This window comes from Notolepis coatsorum (genome assembly GCF_963971535.1).
Source record: "Notolepis coatsorum genome assembly, chromosome: 11".
NCBI classification, from domain to species: Eukaryota; Metazoa; Chordata; class Actinopteri; order Aulopiformes; family Paralepididae; genus Notolepis; species Notolepis coatsorum.
Window position 1 is genome coordinate 111,601,677 of NC_140175.1, and position 23,370 is coordinate 111,625,046.

The window sequence follows — 23,370 nt, forward strand, 5'->3', positions numbered from 1 at the left end:
CGAGGGTGGCGGAGAGGAGGAGCCTTGCTAAGCTCCAGGCCATCAGGGAAAACCCCTCCCACCCACTATACACAGACTTGGCTGACAGGAGGAGCATGTTCAGTGCCAGGCTCACACTACCTAAATGCAGCACTGAACGGCACAGGACGTCCTTCATTCCAACAGCCATCAGACTATACAATGCATCACTGTGCCTCACTGCATCACTGAGCACAGAGTGACAGTTACCATCTTCCTGGACTCTTACTTTTGAAACAGCACTGTGCAATATTACACTTACTGTAGACTTCAGTATATTTTTACTGTATTTATTTACTGTATATTTTATTCCATTCTTATTCTTAGGCAATTTGTTTTGTTATTCTTATTCGTGACTTGTTCTGTCTAAATGTTTAATGTGAGCGATTTGCAGTGTCAAATTTCCCTCGGGATAATAAACGTTTTTCTATTCTATATTTATGGCTTAAAACCAATTTCCGACAATTAGTTACACTTTAAATTAAAAAAAATGCAATTTCTTGATTCAGAACTATTTTATCATGGATGAACAACACTTTCAATGCGAATGGTTGATTTGAATTTCAATGACTTTTTAAGCACCTTGTTAAAAATGTTTGCTGTTTTCAAGGAATTCCAGGGATTGACTTTTTTTTTTGTCACAAATCAAGCACTTTAAGCACTTCAAGGACCTTGTGCGAACCCTGCTAGGAAATTAGTGTATTAAAAAGGACAAGAGCAAAAAACGCCAACAGTGACGGCAACAGCACTGGAATAATGCTGATCTCAACCCTAACAACAGAGATGATAGAAAACATCCAACGGTATCTACAGTCAATGAAGAGCCTGGTCCTACCTGGATGTGGGCCGAGCCTGGTCCTACCTGGATGTGGGCCGAGCCTGGTCCTACCTGGATGTGGGCCGAGCCTGGTCCTACCTGGATGTGGGCCGAGCCTGGTCCTACCTGGATGTGGGCCGAGCCTGGTCCTACCTGGATGTGGGCCGAGCCTGGTCCTACCTAGATGTGGGCCGAGCCTGGTCCTACCTGGAAGCCCAAGTCGGGGATGATTGGAGAGAAGCGGTAGGCCCTCAGCAACGACATCAACAGCTGCTTCAGACACTCGCTCACCTCGTAGTCCTGTCAAGAGGAGAGCTTTAGGAGACAGGTCGCTAGCTGACTAGTAGATGATCTTAGATGTAGGCAGACTGGTCTCTAGCTGACTAGTAGATGATCTTAGATGTAGGCAGACTGGTCGCTAGCTGACTAGTAGATTATCTTAGATGTAGGCAGACTGGTCGCTAGCTGACTAGTAGATTATCTTAGATGTAGGCAAACTGGTTGCTAGCTGACTAGTAGATGATCTTAGATGTAGGCAGACTGGTCGCTAGCTGACTAGTAGATGATCTTAGATGTAGGCAGACTGGTCGCTAGCTGACTAGTAGATGATCTTAGATGTAGGCAGACTGGTCGCTAGCTGACTAGTAGATGATCTTAGATGTAGGCAGACTGGTCGCTAGCTGACTAGTAGATGATCTTAGATGTAGGCAGACTGGTCGCTAGCTGACTAGTAGATGATCTTAGATGGACATGAATGGTAAAGGGGACTGCATTTATATAGCGCTTTTATCCAAAGTGCTTTACAATTTATGCCTCACATTCACTGACATATTCATGTGTGTGTGCGTGTGTGCGTGTGTGCGTACCTCCATGAGCACCCAGAAAAGGTCCAGTAGTTGCTGGATGAGCGGGTGTTCATCTACTGAGCCCCCCCCCTCCAGAATTGCCAACAGGAAGCTCATCAACACATCCTCGACCAGGTACACCTTACACTGGGCACAGATCAGAACATAACACCTTACACTGGGCACAGATTAGAACATAACACCTTACACTGGGCACAGATCAGAACATAACACCTTACACTGGGCACAGATCAGAACATAACACCTTACACTGGGCACAGATCAGAACATAACACCTTACACTGGGCACAGATTAGAACATAACACCTTACACTGGGCACAGATCAGAACATAACACCTTACACTGTGCACAGATCAGAACATAACACCTTACACTGTGCACAGATCAGAACATAACACTTTACACTGGGCACAGATCAGAACATAACACCTTACACTGGGCACAGATTAGAACATAACACCTTACACTGTGCACAGATCAGAACATAACACCTTACACTGGGCACAGATCAGAACATAACACCTTACACTGGGCACAGATTAGAACATAACACTTTACACTGGGCACAGATTAGAACATAACACTTTACACTGGGCACAGATTAGAACATAACACCTTACACTGGGCACAGATCAGAACATAACACCTTACACTGGGCACAGATCAGAACATAACACTTTACACTGGGCACAGATTAGAACATAACACCTTACACTGGGCACAGATTAGAACATAACACTTTACACTGGGCACAGATTAGAACATAACACCTTACACTGGGCACAGATTAGAACATAACACTTTACACTGGGCACAGATCAGAACATAACACCTTACACTGGGCACAGATCAGAACATAACACTTTACACTGGGCACAGATCAGAACATAACACTTTACACTGGGCACAGATTAGAACATAACACCTTACACTGGGCACAGATCAGAACATAACACCTTACACTGGGCACAGATCAGAACATAACACCTTACACTGGGCACAGATCAGAACATAACACTTTACACTGGGCACAGATTAGAACATAACACCTTACACTGGGCACAGATCAGAACATAACACTTTACACTGGGCACAGATCAGAACATAACACCTTACACTGGGCACAGATTAGAACATAACACCTTACACTGGGCACAGATTAGAACATAACACTTTACACTGGGCACAGATCAGAACATAACACCTTACACTGTGCACAGATTAGAACATAACACCTTACACTGGGCACAGATTAGAACATAACACCTTACACTGGGCACAGATTAGAACATAACACCTTACACTGGGCACAGATCAGAACATAACACCTTACACTGTGCACAGATTAGAACATAACACCTTACACTGGGCACAGATTAGAACATAACACTTTACACTGGGCACAGATCAGAACATAACACTTTACACTGGGCACAGATCAGAACATAACACTTTACACTGGGCACAGATTAGAACATAACACCTTACACTGGGCACAGATCAGAACATAACACCTTACACTGTGCACAGATTAGAACATAACACCTTACACTGGGCACAGATTAGAACATAACACCTTACACTGGGCACAGATCAGAACATAACACTTTACACTGTGCACAGATTAGAACATAACACCTTACACTGGGCACAGATTAGAACATAACACTTTACACTGGGCACAGATCAGAACATAACACTTTACACTGGGCACAGATCAGAACATAACACCTTACACTGGGCACAGATCAGAACATAACAATTTACACTGGGCACAGATCAGAACATAACACTTTACACTGGGCACAGATCAGAACATAACACCTTACACTGGGCACAGATTAGAACATAACACCTTACACTGGGCACAGATCAGAACATAACACCTTACACTGGGCACAGATTAGAACATAACACCTTACACTGGGCACAGATTAGAACATAACACTTTACACTGGGCACAGATCAGAACATAACACCTTACACTGGGCACAGATTAGAACATAACACTTTACACTGGGCACAGATTAGAACATAACACCTTACACTGTGCACAGATTAGAACATAACACCTTACACTTGGCACAGATTAGAACATAACACTTTACACTGTGCACAGATTAGAACATAACACTTTACACTGTGCACAGATTAGAACATAACACTTTACACTGTGCACAGATTAGAACATAACACCTTACACTGTGCACAGATCAGAACATAACACTTTACACTGGGCACAGATTAGAACATACCACTTTACACTGTGCACAGATTAGAACATAACACCTTACACTGGGCACAGATTAGAACATAACACTTTACACTGTGCACAGATTAGAACATAACACCTTACACTGTGCACAGATCAGAACATAACACTTTACACTGGGCACAGATTAGAACATAACACTTTACACTGGGCACAGATCAGAACATAACACTTTACACTGGGCACAGATTAGAACATAACACCTTACACTGGGCACAGATCAGAACATAACACTTTACACTGGGCACAGATTAGAACATAACACTTTACACTGGGCACAGATTAGAACATAACACTTTACACTGGGCACAGATTAGAACATAACACCTTACACTGGGCACAGATCAGAACATAACACTTTACACTGGGCACAGATCAGAACATAACACTTTACACTGGGCACAGATCAGAACATAACACCTTACACTGGGCACAGATCAGAACATAACACTTTACACTGGGCACAGATTAGAACATAACACTTTACACTGTGCACAGATTAGAACATAACACTTTACACTGTGCACAGATTAGAACATAACACCTTACACTGTGCACAGATCAGAACATAACACTTTACACTGGGCACAGATTAGAACATAACACTTTACACTGTGCACAGATTAGAACATAACACCTTACACTGGGCACAGATTAGAACATAACACTTTACACTGTGCACAGATTAGAACATAACACCTTACACTGTGCACAGATCAGAACATAACAGTTTACACTGGGCACAGATTAGAACATAACACTTTACACTGGGCACAGATCAGAACATAACACTTTACACTGGGCACAGATTAGAACATAACACCTTACACTGGGCACAGATCAGAACATAACACTTTACACTGGGCACAGATTAGAACATAACACTTTACACTGGGCACAGATTAGAACATAACACTTTACACTGGGCACAGATTAGAACATAACACCTTACACTGGGCACAGATCAGAACATAACACTTTACACTGGGCACAGATCAGAACATAACACTTTACACTGGGCACAGATCAGAACATAACACCTTACACTGGGCACAGATCAGAACATAACACTTTACACTGGGCACAGATCAGAACATAACACCTTACACTGGGCACAGATCAGAACATAACACTTTACACTGGGCACAGATCAGAACATAACACTTTACACTGGGCACAGATTAGAACATAACACCTTACACTGGGCACAGATCAGAACATAACACTTTACACTGGGCACAGATTAGAACATAACACCTTACACTGGGCACAGATTAGAACATAACACCTTACACTGGGCACAGATTAGAACATAACACTTTACACTGGGCACAGATTAGAACATAACACCTTACACTGGGCACAGATTAGAACATAACACTTTACACTGGGCACAGATCAGAACATAACACCTTACACTGGGCACAGATTAGAACATAACACCTTACACTGGGCACAGATCAGAACATAACACCTTACACTGGGCACAGATCAGAACATAACACTTTACACTGGGCACAGATCAGAACATAACACTTTACACTGGGCACAGATTAGAACATAACACTTTACACTGGGCACAGATTAGAACATAACACCTTACACTGGGCACAGATTAGAACATAACACCTTACACTGGGCACAGATTAGAACATAACACTTTACACTGGGCACAGATTAGAACATAACACCTTACACTGGGCACAGATTAGAACATAACACTTTACACTGGGCACAGATCAGAACATAACACTTTACACTGGGCACAGATTAGAACATAACACCTTACACTGGGCACAGATTAGAACATAACACCTTACACTGGGCACAGATTAGAACATAACACTTTACACTGGGCACAGATTAGAACATAACACCTTACACTGGGCACAGATTAGAACATAACACTTTAAACTGGGCACAGATTAGAACATAACACCTTACACTGGGCACAGATTAGAACATAACACTTTACACTGGGCACAGATTAGAACATAACACTTTACACTGGGCACAGATTAGAACATAACACTTTACACTGGGCACAGATCAGAACATAACACCTTACACTGGGCACAGATTAGAACATAACACCTTACACTGGGCACAGATCAGAACATAACACTTTACACTGGGCACAGATTAGAACATAACACTTTACACTGGGCACAGATCAGAACATAACACCTTACACTGGGCACAGATTAGAACATAACACTTTACACTGGGCACATATTAGAACATAACACTTTACACTGGGCACAGATTAGAACATAACACTTTACACTGGGCACAGATTAGAACATAACACTTTACACTGGGCACAGATTAGAACATAACACCTTACACTGGGCACAGATCAGAACATAACACCTTACACTGGGCACAGATTAGAACATAACACCTTACACTGGGCACAGATCAGAACATAACACTTTACACTGGGCACAGATCAGAACATAACACTTTACACTGGGCACAGATCAGAACATAACACTTTACACTGGGCACAGATCAGAACATAACACCTTACACTGGGCACAGATTAGAACATAACACCTTACACTGGGCACAGATCAGAACATAACACTTTACACTGGGCACAGATCAGAACATAACACCTTACACTGGGCACAGATTAGAACATAACACCTTACACTGGGCACAGATCAGAACATAACACCTTACACTGGGCACAGATTAGAACATAACACCTTACACTGGGCACAGATTAGAACATAACACTTTACACTGTGCACAGATCAGAACATAACACCTTACACTGGGCACAGATTAGAACATAACACCTTACACTCGGCACAGATTAGAACATAACACCTTACACTCGGCACAGATTAGAACATAACACTTTACACTGGGCACAGATTAGAACATAACACCTTACACTGGGCACAGATCAGAACATAACACCTTACACTGGGCACAGATTAGAACATAACACCTTACACTGGGCACAGATTAGAACATAACACTTTACACTGGGCACAGATTAGAACATAACACTTTACACTGGGCACAGATTAGAACATAACACCTTACACTGGGCACAGATCAGAACATAACACTTTACACTGGGCACAGATTAGAACATAACACTTTACACTGGGCACAGATTAGAACATAACACTTTACACTGGGCACAGATCAGAACATAACACCTTACACTGGGCACAGATTAGAACATAACAATTTACACTGGGCACAGATCAGAACATAACACTTTACACTGGGCACAGATTAGAACATAAAACTTTACACTGGGCACAGATTAGAACATAACACCTTACACTGGGCACAGATTAGAACATAACACTTTACACTGGGCACAGATCAGAACATAACACTTTACACTGGGCACAGATTAGAACATAACACTTTACACTGGGCACAGATTAGAACATAACACTTTACACTGGGCACAGATCAGAACATAACACTTTACACTGGGCACAGATTAGAACATAACACTTTACACTGGGCACAGATTAGAACATAACACTTTACACTGGGCACAGATTAGAACATAACACTTTACACTGGGCACAGATCAGAACATAACACGTTACACTGGGCACAGATTAGAACATAACAATTTACACTGGGCACAGATTAGAACATAACACTTTACACTGGGCACAGATTAGAACATAACACTTTACACTGGGCACAGATCAGAACATAACACTTTACACTGGGCACAGATTAGAACATAACACTTTACACTGGGCACAGATCAGAACATAACACTTTACACTGGGCACAGATCAGAACATAACACTTTACACTGGGCACAGATCAGAACATAACACTTTACACTGTGCACAGATTAGAACATACCACTTTACACTGGGCACAGATTAGAACATAACACTTTACACTGGGCACAGATTAGAACATAACACTTTACACTGTGCACAGATTAGAACATAACACTTTACACTGGGCACAGATTAGAACATACCACTTTACACTGGGCACAGATTAGAACATAACACCTTACACTGGGCACAGATCAGAACATAACACATTACACTGGGCACAGATCAGAACATAACACTTTACACTGGGCACAGATTAGAACATAACACCTTACACTGGGCACAGATCAGAACATAACACCTTACACTGGGCACAGATTAGAACATAACACCGTCAATATGGAGACACCATGCACTACCCTGGCTGAAACTACACTAGAGCTCTATGGAGATACCATGCACTACCCTGGCTGAAACTACAATGGAGCTCTATGGAGACACCATGCACTACCCTGGCTGAAACTACAATGGAGCTCTATGGAGACACCATGCACTACCCTGGCTGAAACTACAATGGAGCTCTATGGAGACACCATGCACTACCCTGGCTGAAACTACAATGGAGCTCTATGGAGACACCATGCACTACCCTGGCTGAAACTACACTGGAGCTCTATGGAGACCATGCACTACCCTGGCTGAAACTACACTGGAGCTCTATGGAGACACCATGCACTACCCTGGCTGAAACTACACTGGAGCTCTATGGAGACACCATGCACTACCCTGGCTGAAACTACACTGGAGCTCTATGGAGACACCATGCACTACCCTGGCTGAAACTACACTGGAGCTCTATGGAGACACCATGCACTACCCTGGCTGAAACTACACTGGAGCTCTATGGAGACACCATGCACTACCCTGGCTGAAACTACACTGGAGCTCTATGGAGACACCATGCACTACCCTGGCTGAAACTACACTGGAGCTCTATGGAGACACCATGCACTACCCTGGCTGAAACTACAATGGAGCTCTATGGAGATACCATGCACTACCCTGGCTGAAACTACAATGGAGCTCTATGGAGACACCATGCACTACCCTGGCTGAAACTACACTGGAACTCTATGGAGACACCATGCACTACCCTGGCTGAAACTACAATGGAGCTCTATGGAGATACCATGCACTACCCTGGTTAAATATATAATTGAGCTTAATAGAGAAAACAGGACACTGCTCTGACTAAAACTAGCTCTATGGACCAAAGGTCCTATCAAACAAAAATATCTGTAAGCCACATCAGCATGACTGTATGTGTGACACATTCTCCACTTATGGATGTAGATTTAGATCACTAGCTAACATGGATGGACTGTGTAGATCACTAGCTAACATGGATGGACTGTTTAGATAGGGTGACCATATTTTGATTTCCAAAAAAGAGGACATAGCGTGGAATAAACTCGCCGAAACGGTAAAGTGTGCCATGGGCACGCCGTGATTCCGATCCGCGTGAAAATATTCACGGCCATAGAGGAGACCGCGGGACACCTTTTTGCAACCGAATATGTGTCTCGAATTTGCTCCCACGCGGCGCGCAAAATCGCTTAAAGTGTTGCGGTCCTGAGAGTGTTGGTGCTGTCGTCCTGCAGCTGGATACTATTGCCTCACAGTGCGGCCGTCAGCGCACGGCCCAGAGAGCGCCGCTGGCTCTGCGGCTCTGCAGCTGCATGCTTCTCCGGGAGTCCGGTTGGATAATCTGGCGCGCCATGTAAAAAGTTGCATGCCTGACATATCGGCATGTAACTCGAGAACCGAGGCTCGGATTTTGGCGATCCAGATGGCATTCGAACGGCAACGAATAGCGCTTTAATTCGGTAATTTATATGTTCGGCGAAAAATGCAGCCCAAGCCTTCAGATGCTCGCAAAGGGCCGTGAAACTGAAACTGAAAAACAATGAAACCCCGGACATTTAGATGAATTAATAAACCCCCCCCGGACGCCCCGGACAGGGCGTGAAAAGAGGACATGTCCGGGCAAAAGAGGACGTTTGGTCACCCTAGTTTAGATCACTAGCTAACATGGATGTAGATTTAGATCACTAGCTAACATGGATGGATTGTGTAGATCACTAGCTAACATGGATGGATTGTGTAGATCTGTATTCTGACAGGATTAGGGGATACATTGCGCTTTTTGCCTGGTGACAGACACTGGTACTTGATGTAGTCAGGATGCATCCATACATCTATACATGCATATGTTACACTGGGGACAAATTAAAATGTTACACCACACTTTACACTGGGGACAAATAAAAATGTTACACCACACTTTACACTGGGGACAAATTAAAATGTTACACCACACTTTACACTGGGGACAAATTAAAATGGTACACCACACTTTACACTGGGGACAAATAAAAATGTTACACCACACTTTACACTGGGGACAAATTAAAATGTTACACCACTCTTTACACTGGAGACAAATTAAAATGTTACACCACTTTACACTAGGGACAAATTATAATGTTACACCACTCTTTACACTGGGGACAAATTAAAATGGTACACCACACTTTACACTGGGGACAAATTAAAATGGTACACCACACTTTACACTGGGGAAAAATTCAAATGTTACACCACTCTTTACACTGGGGACTAATTAAAATGTTACACCACTCTTTACACTGGGGACAAATTAAAATGGTACACCACAGTACACACTACACATGAGACACACAGTAAAGACAGAGTATTACCATCAGAGGAGCGAAGTGGTGGAAGATGTGAGCCAGGGTGATCAGGACAGTTGGTTCTCCATGGAGCCTCCAAGAGGAACATTCCCTCTCAACCAACCTTTCCTCCTGCAGCAGAGATACAAGGTTGTCAAACAGTTACCTACCTACTGTCAGCTTTTAAACAGTTTGGCCGACCAACTGTCAGCTTTTAAACAGTTTGGCCGACCAACTGTCAGCTTTTAAACAGTTTGGCCGACCAACTGTCAGCTTTTAAATAGTTTGGCCGACCAACTGTCAGCTTTTAAACAGTTACCTACTGAAAGAATAGCACTTGTTTTTCAATGTGTACATAATGTAAATATCTGTAGATGACAGCATCTACTCTGGCAGATCTATAGATCTTAAAAGCCAGTGTGTGTTTCCACGTTAGACGGGGACAGAGCCACAGAGCAGGGTGTGTGAGTGCCAAGGTCGTCGGCCGAGGTGTTAACATCAACAGAGATAGCAGGCCACTGGTAGGGAAGATTTGGTCAGAGAGAGAGAGAGAGCCGTTGCTATGGGGAGAGATAGAGAAAGGACGTTAGAGTGGGTCAGAGGTGACAGGAGACGTAGAGCCGTTGCTATGGCTCACAGCCGTTGCAAGGGAAATACACTTATACACACATAGCTGGCGGTTCTTCCGGGTTGAGTCAGAATAGGAAACGAAGCTGACGCGTATAGAAGTTGACAGAGAGACAGAGAAATAGCTGGAGGGTGGTGGGAGGGGTCTCCCCTCCCCATCTCCTTAGCCTCGAGGTAGCGAGCTTCGGCTAACAGGGAAGGCTTTGGCTAACCACTAGGCCTCAACCACCATCGGACTGATAGCAGGAGAGACGGTAGAATTAAGGAATTCAATAGCAGTCAAAGACCTTTCAGAACTGTTTTCCATCTGGTACAGAGGCTATGTTTATGGAAATAAACATCAACATCCAGGAAAGGTATCCTGTTTCCAGTGTGTCGTTAATTCTTCTGAGTCGAATGCATCACGGGGAGAGGGTATCAGTCAGTATGATGAGTAAGAGATAAACACAACACAGAAACTTCACGGAACCACAGGTGACGAGGTGATTACTGGCTGAGGACCCGATTATCTTACACTACCAACTGTCAGCTTTATTTTTTTTTTAAACTGAATTATTTTTTTTTATTTTGATTTACAAACATACAGGTACAAAATACAAAATACACATACAAAATTCACAATACTATTAAACAGACGGAAACAATAGAGAAAAAATTATAATATCAAAAAGAAAACTGAAATAAAAGACAGGGTGTGACATGGGTTCATTGGTCATTTCTATCTTTACATTTTTTATTTACATTTCAATTTATTTTCTTGTTTCCCTTTCATCCTTCTGTGATGTCGTTCCTCTTCTTCCTATATTCCTCCCACTTTTCCCATTTTGACTAAAATGTCTCCTCTTGCAGCCTCAGCATATGCGTGATTCTCACCATTTCCTGTATCCCCTCTATTATCTGTCCATTGTTCCTTCGTCGGTGCTTCTACCCTGCACCACAGCTTAGTCAGTGCTTTCTTGGCTGCTACTAATAGTATCTTAATCAATATTTGTCTTCTCCCTGAATGTCTTCCTGTGACAAGTTCCCTAGGTATAGTACTAGACCTGTCTGGGGTATTTCATAACCTACTATTTCATTTATTATCTCTCCTATCTCTTCCCAATAGTTTCTTATTTTCTGACATCCCCAGAATATGTGTGTGGTTCGCTACTTCTTGTCCACATTTTCTCCAACATGGTTTCTGTGCTGGTGTGTAATTGCCCTGTATTTTCTGGTGGTATAAAGAATCTAATTATGTTTTTCCACCCAAACTCCCTCCATATCCTTGATCCTGTGGTTGATTGTTGTATCTTACATGTGTTATACCATTCCACCTCTGTTATCTCTATTTCTAACTCTTTCTCCCACTTTTCTTTTACATACAAGGTTGTAATTCCCTTACTGTCAATTATTGCCTGATATAGTGCTGATATAACCCTCCCCTTCCTTCCTTCATATGATTTTACCATTATCCTAATTACCCCATTCTGTTCTTTGTCTCTGTCTTGTTTTATTTTTTATTTATTTTTTTATCCACTTTTTCTCCCATTTTTCTATATTTTCTCCCATCCCAATTTTCGTATCATCCAATTCAACCCTCCCCTGTCACGAACGCTGTTTCTTGCCTCCCACAAGCCGGCTGCAATGTGGACTAAGTCATACATAGCACAAGTCCCCTCCGGTACTTGAGGTAACAGCAGTCGCATCTTTTCACCTGCGCAGCTCGATCTCTCAGTGTCGAGGAGTAACGCGTGGGAGGCTCACGCTGCCCCCGACACTTCCTGATTCTACTGCGCAGGCGCACCAACCGACTTGTAGGAGTCGCTTGTTCACAACGTTCGATCCCCACCCTTCAGTTTCCCTCCCCGTAATACGGCCAATGTGTATTACTGCGGACGACCAGCTAAACTGAAAACAATGTGGAGAGCTGGATTCGAACACGCGAATCCTAGCGTCTCCACACTGGTGGCGAGTGCCTTGCCCACTACACCACCTAGCCGCCCGTTTTATTTCTTTGTTATAGTAATCTCTAATCTGTAAATATCTAAAGTGGTCTCTATTCTCTAGTCCGAATCTTTCTTTAAATTTTTGTAGTCTGCATCTCCCCTCCTTCTGTCATTGTACATATTGCTGTTATCCTTGATTTCCTGATTAATCTGTGTATAGTTTGCCTCGTATAGCCCCTCCACCCCTCTTGTAATGTTCACCCCTAAGTACTTGATCCTGTCCATGTCCCATAAAATTTTGTATTTTTCTTTGATCTCTATCGTTGGCGTATAGTTCAGTGCTAAAGTCTGTGTCTTCGTCACGTTGAGTCTATACCCTGAGTAATATCCATATTCTGTCATTAAATCCATCAGTGTCGGAAAGCTTATGTCTGGTTGCCTCATATATACTATCACGTCATCTGCGAACAGTCCCAATTTATGTTCTGTTCCCCTTATCTCCACCCCTTTGATGTCTTTGGTCTGTCTAATTAGTTGAGCCAGTGGTTCGATGAATACATCAAAGAGCGTCTGCGAACGACAACAACCCTGTCTGGTAGCTCTCTCTAGTTTAATCCGGTCAGTCAGACTACCATTTACCTTAATCCTTGCCGTCGGTTCTTGATATAATGCCCTAATTGTTTTCATAGCGTTTTTGTCTAATCCAAATTTCTCCAATACTTTGTATAGAAATATCCAGCTAACTAATACTGCATTTCCTCCTTCCTTTTGTATCTCCTCTACCACCTGCACTGTCTTCCTTATGTTATCCTGTGTCTGCCTTCCTTTAATGAATCCGGTCTGGTCCTCGTCTATAATATCTGTCATAAATGTCTCAAATCTTTTGGATATTATTGATGTATACATCTTGTAATCTACAAGTATAGACACAGGTCTGAAACTGCTACATAGTTCTCTATATTTCCCTTCTTTTGGAATTGTAGTAATTATGGCTTCTTTCCATGAAGGTGGCATTGTGCCTTCTTTCATCGTGTCTGAATGCTGCTTCTAATATGGGGCTCAGTTCCTGTCTAAATGTCTTGTAGAATTCAGAGGGGAATCTGTCGCTACCCGGTGACTTACTGCTCTTTGCTTTACTGATCGCATTCCCAACTTCTTGTTCTGTAATCTCTGCGTTTAATATTTCGTTCTGTTCCTTCCCTATCGATGGTAGATCTAATTTCCCTAAAAATCTCCTCTTCTCCTGCCGCTATCGGTTGTGTGTATAGTTTCTTATAGTATTCTTCAAATGTCTTCTCTATTTCAGCTGGTTCTCTTAGTATTTTGTTTGTGTTTGTGTCCTTTATTGTGTGTATTGTGTTCAGTTTTTGTTGTGTCCTGATTCGTCTAGCTAAAAGTCTGGTCGCTCTCGGTCCTCCTTCATAGTATGTCTGTTTCATGTATCTAGCTTTCTTCTCTATTTCTGTCAGCAGTTCTTTGTTTATCTTTCCTCTAACTTCCTTGACCTCTTTAAGTGTCTTTTGGTTCTTTGAGCTTTGGTGTTCTTTCTCTAATTCTTTCAGTTTCTTTATCAAGTTCTGGTATGTCTCTATTCTGGCCTTCTTGAGTAATGCCGTCTTTGCTATCAATTTTCCACGTATTACTACCTTTAGTGCATCCCATAAAATGTTTGGGTCTACCTCTCCATTATCATTTTCTTCTCTGTATCTAATTATGTCTCCTTTTACTTCATTAACCTTTGTTATTTAATAGTCGTACATTCAGTCCCCAACCCCCTCCAATGTACAGTAAATTACCTAGTATGGTTGTCAATATTCCAATGTACAGTTTTGCTTGTTTGTACAGTGTTTCCCCCCCCAACCCCCTCCAATGTACAGTAAATTACCTAGTATGGTTGTCAATATTCCAATGTACAGTTTTGCTTGTACAGTTGTACAGTGTTCCCCCCCCAACCCCTCCTACCCAACCCCCCCCCACCCAACCCCACCCAACCTCCTCCAATGTACAGTTTTTACGTCAAAAGTATATACTCTCTTTTCTGGACTCTTTTTGTATCACAAACAGTACTGTATTTGCAAATCTGGTATGTCATAAATGTATAGATGTAGCAGTACTGTCTATCTGTATGTCATGTATGTCATATTATGTCCTGATGAATTGAAAATGGGGGACCCTGATGTAAGACGAAAGTCTTTCTCTGGTCTGCATCCCCTTAACAATTGTGTGTATTGAGCTGTACTGTATTGTACCCATTCTGCAATCTGTTAATAAAGTTTTCAATCAATCAATCAATCAATCAATCAATCAAACTCCAAACTGTATTTCTCCGCCTACTTTTAAGATTCACTGTCAGATATATTGCGCTATGGTCGGATATGTCCGTCACCCCTATCCTGCAGTCTTCTACCCTGTATCTGTCCCCTGTTGTCATGAGAAAATAGTCTATCCTTGAATATGTTGTGTGTGGATGTGAATAATGTGTGTATTCTCTATCTAGTGTGTGCATTTCTCTCCATATATCCATGATTCCTAATTCTGCCATTTGTATATTCATATATTTGCTAATGTTTGTCCTCCATTTCTTTGTGCTTGTCGTGTCTATGTCATAGTTCAGTACTACATTAAAATCACCTGTACAGATTAGGACCCCTTCCCCTTCCATCGCTATGATATCAAAGATTGTTTCAAATACATATTTCTCACTTTCTGGTGAAGCATATACATTCACTAGTTACCATTTGACCTTCAATGTTCCCCTTGACCATTACATACCTCCCCTCTTTATCCCTTATTTCCCTGATCATTTCAAACTTCACTGTGTTTTTAATTAGTATAGCTACTCCTCTTCTAAGGTTCTGTTTAAAAGAACTATAAAACAGATTCTCATACCAAAATCTCTTCAGCTTTTCATGTTCTTGTGATATTAGATGTGTTTCTTGTAAGAAGATAACCTGCGCCTCTTCTTTCTTAAGTTTCGTCATCACCTTACTCCTTTTAATCGGATTATTCATACCATTTACATTCAGCGACATCATTTTGATACCCTTAACTTGTGTCATATTTCTTTTCCAAATGTTCTCCCGTTCTACCCATGTCACATAAAATAATATTTGTGGTTGTAGCCACTGCTATCCCTGTCTGATTTACATACATATAACTATAATCAACATTAACTTCAACATTAACACTTGGAACTTCCATGGTATTTGAGGGATTCAGTCGTCTCCCTCTTTCCCCCGCTGGCGGGTGGGGAGTAGTGGCTCTCCTAGTGAGAGGGCTCCCCCTAGTGGCTAAAAGATGCGCACTATACATGTCCAGCTCGTTCTGTGTGCGACCTCCGAGCTCCCGGTCATAAGCTCTGCATTAGCCACTTTCATGTTCCCGTCTATTTGTATTATGTGACACGTGTAATCCTTTTTTTTTTTTTTTTTATCCACTTTTTCTCCCATTTTCTATATTTTCTCCCATCCCAATTTCGTATCATCCAATTCAACCCTTCCCTGTCACGGACGCTGTTTCTTGCCTCCCACAAGCCGGCTGCAATGTGGACTAAGTCATACATAGCACAAGTCCCCTCCAGTACTTGAGGTAACAGCAGTCGCATCTTTTCACCTGCGCAGCTCGATCTCTCAGTGGCGAGGAGTAACGCGTGGGAGGCTCACGCTGCCCCCGACACTTCCTGATTCTACTGCGCAGGCACACCAACCGACCTGTAGGAGTCGCTGTCCACAACGCCCGATCCCCACCCATCAGTTTCCCACCCCCTAATACGGCCAATGTGTATTAGTACGGACGACCAGCTAAACTGAAAGCAAATGTGGAGCGCTGGGCTCGAACTGACGAGCCCAGCGTCTCCAGCATTTCGTGGCGAGCGCCTTGCCCACTACGCCACGTAGCCGCCCACGACACGTGTAATCCTGTGGTTCTTTCATATCCGCCTCAATATATCTCTTGAATCTCCATGTCCTTTTTTTAATTACTTTTGGTATAATTATCTCGTATGTACTTTACCATCTTCTCATTGTATAAGTCCTTTTCATGTTTACCTTTACTTGTATTGTGTGTGTCCCATGTAGTGTTTTCACGATACTGGAATTTCAAACTTCGATACGATATCTTGAAAAGTATCAATATTCGATACCATTTTCGATACCACAGGGAAAAAGGTTCAATCTTAAAATGTAAAATGTTTATAAATTTTGCTTTTGTTGCTGGTTGATTCTCCTCAGCTTCTCTCTGGTACTATAAGAGAAGATAAATATAACACTTTTAAAACCCTTTGTTTATCTTTAGATCACACATTTAAAAATAACTGTTCATCTCACTTCAATAATTTTTATTGCAGAACATGGTATTTTCTCAAGCAGACAGATGTAAACACTGTAATCTGTGTTGCATGTACCTGACAAACTGAACTGTTTGTATTACAGTAATATTCCGACTTAACTGAATGCACATGTGTGTGGACTACTGTACTATTACAGGTATTGAAATGAACAATGCAACTTCCTTATACAATTTTTTTTTATGAATCATTAAATATCGATATTTCAGGAAATGAGTATTGAAACCGTTTTAAATATTCAGAATCGAATATTCGAGTATACACTAGTCCCATGTATACCAGTTTAATGTGTATTGTACTTATCCTTCCCTGGATCACCGTGTCCCCTCTCGTCTCCTCTCTGTTCCCCTTGTCCGTGTCTTTTCGTCTTTCTTCTCAGTTGATCCGCTTTGAATCGGTTCAGATCTCCTTCACCGTCCCGTCCTCCTCCTCTTTGTCCCCCGACCCTGGTCCATCTTCTCGCCTCCTCCAACCTCTGCATCGGTCTCTCCTCTTCTCCTCCCGGCACCTTCCATCCTCGCCGGTCCATGACCCTCGTCGCTTCCCTCACGTCATTGTACACCTTTATGCCTTCTTTCCAATGAATCTTCAGCGTGGTCATTGGTGATTGAAATCTGATTCCTTTCTCTTTCAGTCTTTTTTATCTGAACATATTTGGTCATTGAGTCTTCTTCTATCCTTTCTCTCAGTCCCCATATTCATATATTATTTCTCCTCGACCTCCCCTCCAAGTCTGTTAGCTTTTCTCTCAACATATTTTGTTGTTCGAGCGTCGCCTTTAGAATTTCTTGTATATCTGTATTCCATTCCTCCGTTTCAGCTGTCCTTCCTTCTAGCATCCTTATATCTTTCTCTTGTTCCTGTAGTTTTCCATCAATTGTCTCGAGTCTCTTATTTATTTCTTCTCTGAGCTCGTCCTGACCCTTCTTTAATTCTTCCCTGAGTCTATCGATGTCGCTCCGGATGCTCTGCGTGTTAGCTTGGTTAGCTATTACGTTAGCTTGTTGGATAGCTAATGCGCTAGCTTGTATGCTAGTCTGTATGCTAGCTTGTAGCTCCGCTACCCAGGCGGTTATCTCTGGTCTGTTGCCCTGCGTCATGCTAGCTTGAATTACCTCCTGCGCCACCTCCTCGTGTCGATAACTTTCCTCCGGTGTTTGTACTTCTTCTGGGGTCCCTTTTCTCTCGCTTTTTCTCATGTTCATCCTTCCTTCTCTCTTATATCCTTGAATTGTCACTTTTTATTTTGTTTTAGATAGTTTTACTTCCTTTTTTCGATATTCTTTGACCGGGAGCTCTTTTCTATGGCCGCTTACCCGAACATCTCAAACCGGAAGTCCCAACTGTCAGCTTTTTAAATGGTGGTCACTAGATGTCAGTAGGATATCACAAAATGACAATGCATTTCACATATCATCATGATCTGACAAGCTGTGAGTAATTCACATTTTAGTTTTGTCAGAAGTTACCGTCAGTAGTGTGATAGTAAAGGGTTAACCTTCTGTAGTGTGGCAGTGAAAGGGTTAACCTGCTGTCGTGTGGCAGTGAAAGGGTCCCCAGGTCCTACCTGCGTGTGGATGGTGGTGCAGAGCACTGTCTTCAAGAAGCCCAGCAGCTTGTGAGCCTTCAGCAGGTCCGCGGTGGGGGGGCTCTGGAGGGGCCGGTAGCCTTCCACCGGGTACGTTCACCACAGAGCCGTCAAAGAGGAACACACAGGAGGACAGCAGGGACTACAATATCCAGCATGCCTCAGTCAGAACTACAACATCCAGCATGCCTCAGGCTAGCCCCTTTCGTGACTGCGATGCAAGCCAGGGGCTCGAATACGCAGTCACTTATAAATTTCAAAAGGTACCCAGCGTTCCATTAGGGTTTCACACATTACAATTTTTATAAACTGGTCAACACTGCTCAAAACGGCTGTATTTCCGTATTTGGCTGCCTGGTGCGCCTGCGCTGTGATCACAGCGCATGCGCATCATGCACCCAACGCCGGAAATAATGCAGTGTTTATAAATGATTTAAAATGTTTATTAGCAACGCAGAGCTTTCAAACCCTGCCGCGTGTGTGTGTGAAACCCTAATGGAACGCTGGGTACCTTTATATCTGATATATTTTGGACCCACCGCTAGCTTTTAAGCAGTGCTTGGTGGTGCAAATTAACCTGGCTACTACGGAGCCATAAGTGACTGCGTATTCGAGCCCCTGGCTTGCATCGCAGTCACGAAAGGGGCTAGCCTCAGGCTGGACTACAACATCCAGCATGCCTCAGGCTGGACTACAACATCCAGCATGCCTCAGGCTGGACTACAACATCCAACATGCCTCAGTCAGAACTACAACATCCAACATGCCTCAGGCTGAACTACAACATCCAACATGCCTCAGTCAGAACTACAACATCCAACATGCCTCAGGCTGGACTACAACATCCAGCATGCCTCAGTCAGAACTACAACATCCAACATGCCTCAGGCTGGACTACAACATCCAGCATGCCTCAGTCAGAACTACAACATCCAACATGCCTCAGGCTGGACTACAACATCCAGCATGCCTCAGTCAGAACTACAACATCCAGCATGCCTCAGTCAGAACTACAACATCCAACATGCCTCAGTCAGAACTACAACATCCAACACGCCTCAGTCAGAACTACAACATCCAACATGCCTCAGTCAGAACTACAACATCCAACATGCCTCAGTCAGAACTACAACATCCAACATGCCTCAGTCAGAACTACAACGTCCAACATGCCTCAGTCAGAACTACAACATCCAACATGCCTCAGTCAGTCAGAACTACAACATGCCTCAGTCAGTCAGAACTATAACGTCCCTGTCAGTCAGAACTACAACATCAAACATGCCTCAGTCAGTCAGAACTACAACATCCAACAATAGTTAACTCATTCAGCGCCAGTCACGAGTAAAGTCGGGTTAACTCGCCAACCGTTCAGCGCCAATTACGAGTATAGTCGGGTTTTAATCGTTATTTCTTTTATTAGCTATATCCATTCATTTTTCATCCATCCAGCCTGATGTTATCATTGGGAATGGGTCTGAGCTCGCAAAAGGGCAAATACCGCCGCCTATGCCTTCCAGCCGGTATTGCACTCTATTAGAAATGGTGTAGTTTCTTTTCTGGGCCGATCTGAGCCGTGCGGGCGGGTTTAAATACTCCGGCAGGACTCGCCATTACAACGTTACATCTGCGAGGCTGCCCCCCCCCCCCCCCCCCCCCCCCTCCCCCCTTCATATGCAATGCCGGGCAATGTGGGACGGACCTCCGCGAGCAGTATTTGGAATGGCGATCAGATAATTGGATTATTTTGCATTACAGATGCATTACATCAGATACCAGGTAAGAACACTATATATAAAATCGTGCGTTGATCTGATATTTCTTTCTACCCCGATCGAAGCTGTCTGTGTGTGTGTGTGTGTGTGTGTGTGTGGCTGTGTGCCGTTGAGTGCAGGAGGTGGCGGGGGGAGCGCCGCACTACGAGGGCCATTTCATGTATGCACGAGGAAGGATAATAATGATAATCTAGCATTGATTTCAGGAAGATTCGATAATCAGGCGAAAAATGACAACATGTTTAGTGTATTCCACTAAAGGGCTATTATCGCGTCTTTTCCTGGGATTACTAAGAATCACCAAAATTATACTCATATTCAAAACGGTATAAAACGGAAATGTACGGATGAAAACAATCTGTTTTGTGGATGTTGACTGGAAGCAACTCACTGACAATCGACGGGTGTATTAGACCCATAGCTATAATATAAGATATCTTTTTTTTTTATCCACTTTTTCTCCCATTTTCTATATTTTCTCCCATCCCAATTTTGTATCATCCAATTCAACCCTCCCCTGTCACGAACGCTGTTTCTTGCCTCCCACAAGCCGGCTGCAATGTGGACTAAGTCATACATAGCACAAGTCCCCTCCGGTACTTGAGGTAACAGCAGTCGCATCTTTTCACCTGCGCAGCTCGATCTCTCAGTGGCGAGGAGTAACGCGTGGGAGGCTCACGCTGCCCCCGACACTTCCTGATTCTACTGCGCAGGCGCACCAACCGACCTGTAGGAGTCGCTGTCCACAACGCCCGATCCCCACCCATCAGTTTCCCACCCCCTAATACGGCCAATGTGTATTAGTATGAACGACCAGCTAAACTGAAAGCAATGTGGAGCGCTGGGCTCGAACAGGCAAGCCCAGCGTCTCCGTCATTCATGGCGAGCGCCTTGCCCACTACGCCACGTAGCCGCGACAATATAAGATATATTTTAAGCACTCGCAAATCACGCAGTCTCCCCATTGATTAAAGCGATGGCGTTCTAGCGGCCCCTGGCTCATTAAGCGATGGCGCTGAATGAGTTAAAGGTTATGAATTCAGATATATATTTTTTTATAGCTCTATCCTCCATCAACTGTGAAGGGATCTTACAGGCAGATTTTCAAAAGGATGTAAAGTGGGACTGACAGATACTGTAGGGTTGCCATAAAAGATTACCTGTCATCAAAAACCTGTCGTCAAAAACTACCTGTAGGACTGCCGTCAAAAACGACCTGTAGTTTAAACTACTACAAGATCAATTACTAGTTAAGTTAAATAAACTACTACAAGATGAATTACTAGTTAAGTTAAATAAACTACTACAAGATAAATTACTAGTTAAGTTAAATAAACTACTACAAGATAAATGACTACAGTTATTATTACAGTAGGTTTTGAATAACAAGTTCCTTTTAATGGGCCATGTTCTGCGATAAAAGGTACATTTTAATGGGCCATGTTCTGCAATAAAAACCTCCTTACAATGGAGATCAATGGAAATATTGTCCTAGACTCAGTAGGCTTGATTCATATCCGTCACACCTTGTACCACAGAACATAATCATGCAGAAAGTGAAATGGTAAATAAAGGATATCTGAGAGGCCTGCTGCCGAAGTTAAAGGCCACAGACTCCTTAAAGGACAGGCTGATGGCAGGGAAGTAGGCCACTCCGGGACCCGTCTTGATGTTACTGAAGGCTGTTCCTAAGGACTGGCCATTCCTGGAAACAGACAAACAATGACATTTAATTTCATTTCAAACCTTTATTTAAACTCGAAAGTGTTTGTCAATTCAAAAAGAATTATAAAAAAAATAAAAATAGTCAATATGAAAGTCAAATGTGATCTGAATAGTGTTGTGGGTGGCTGTGAAATAGGCACTATGGACCTTTCGGATCACAGCCCTGTTTATTTAAAAATGAATCTAGTACAGGATCAGATAAATACTCTGTGGAGATTAAATATCCTCGTCCTGAATCATATGAAGGATCAAATTGAGGTGGATATTAGAGAGTACTTGGAACAGAATGACAATGGAGAGGTTTCCCCTCCGATACTTTGTGCGCATGCGTCGCCTGAGACGGCCGCTGCTGCAGATCGCTCTACCAGTTTTGTACTGTTTTGTCAAGTTCTACGTCTTTATTGTACATATTCTTTTTACCTGGACACTAGTCCTTCAACTTTATTTGATTTGTGTTATTATTCTAATTTGTGACCTGTCCTGTCTAAATGTTTAAATGTTGAGCGATTTGCAGTGTCTAATTTCCCACGGGATAATAAAAGTATTTCTATTCTATTCTATTCTATGTAAAGCAGTTCTGCAGGGTAAAATTATTGGATACAGTGCTCACTTAAAGAGGTCTCGGCGCAATTTTTTTTACTATTTACAATCAGAATTGAAACAATTGGAACGAAACCATAAAGACACAGTAGACCGGAAAATTAGAGAACAAATAATTAAGAAAAATTATGAAATAAATTAGATATATACAGAAGATATTCAAAGAAAGTTGATATTTACAAAACAGAAATACTATGAAGTATAGTAAATTGTTGGCGTATAAATTGAGAAAACAGGCGGAGAATTCAATTCATAAAATTAATGACCCTCTGACTAACC

The 23,370-nt window shown here is 42.7% G+C and overlaps 1 protein-coding gene across 2 annotated transcripts in view; it reads right to left on the reverse strand.

Annotated features, from left to right (window-relative positions):
* Nucleotides 1-23,370, reverse strand: part of rnf123 (ring finger protein 123) — a 484,329-nt gene that overhangs the window by 399,141 nt on the left and 61,818 nt on the right. For both annotated transcript variants that reach the window (XM_084325137.1, XM_084325136.1), the window contains exons 10-14: nt 22,346-22,471; nt 18,971-19,085; nt 10,534-10,638; nt 1,702-1,827; nt 1,043-1,135 (exon numbers count right to left, since the gene is read on the reverse strand). In XM_084325137.1, coding sequence (XP_084181263.1) covers nt 1,043-1,135; nt 1,702-1,827; nt 10,534-10,638; nt 18,971-19,085; nt 22,346-22,471 — 565 coding nt within the window. The remainder of the gene's footprint in view (nt 1-1,042; nt 1,136-1,701; nt 1,828-10,533; nt 10,639-18,970; nt 19,086-22,345; nt 22,472-23,370) is intronic.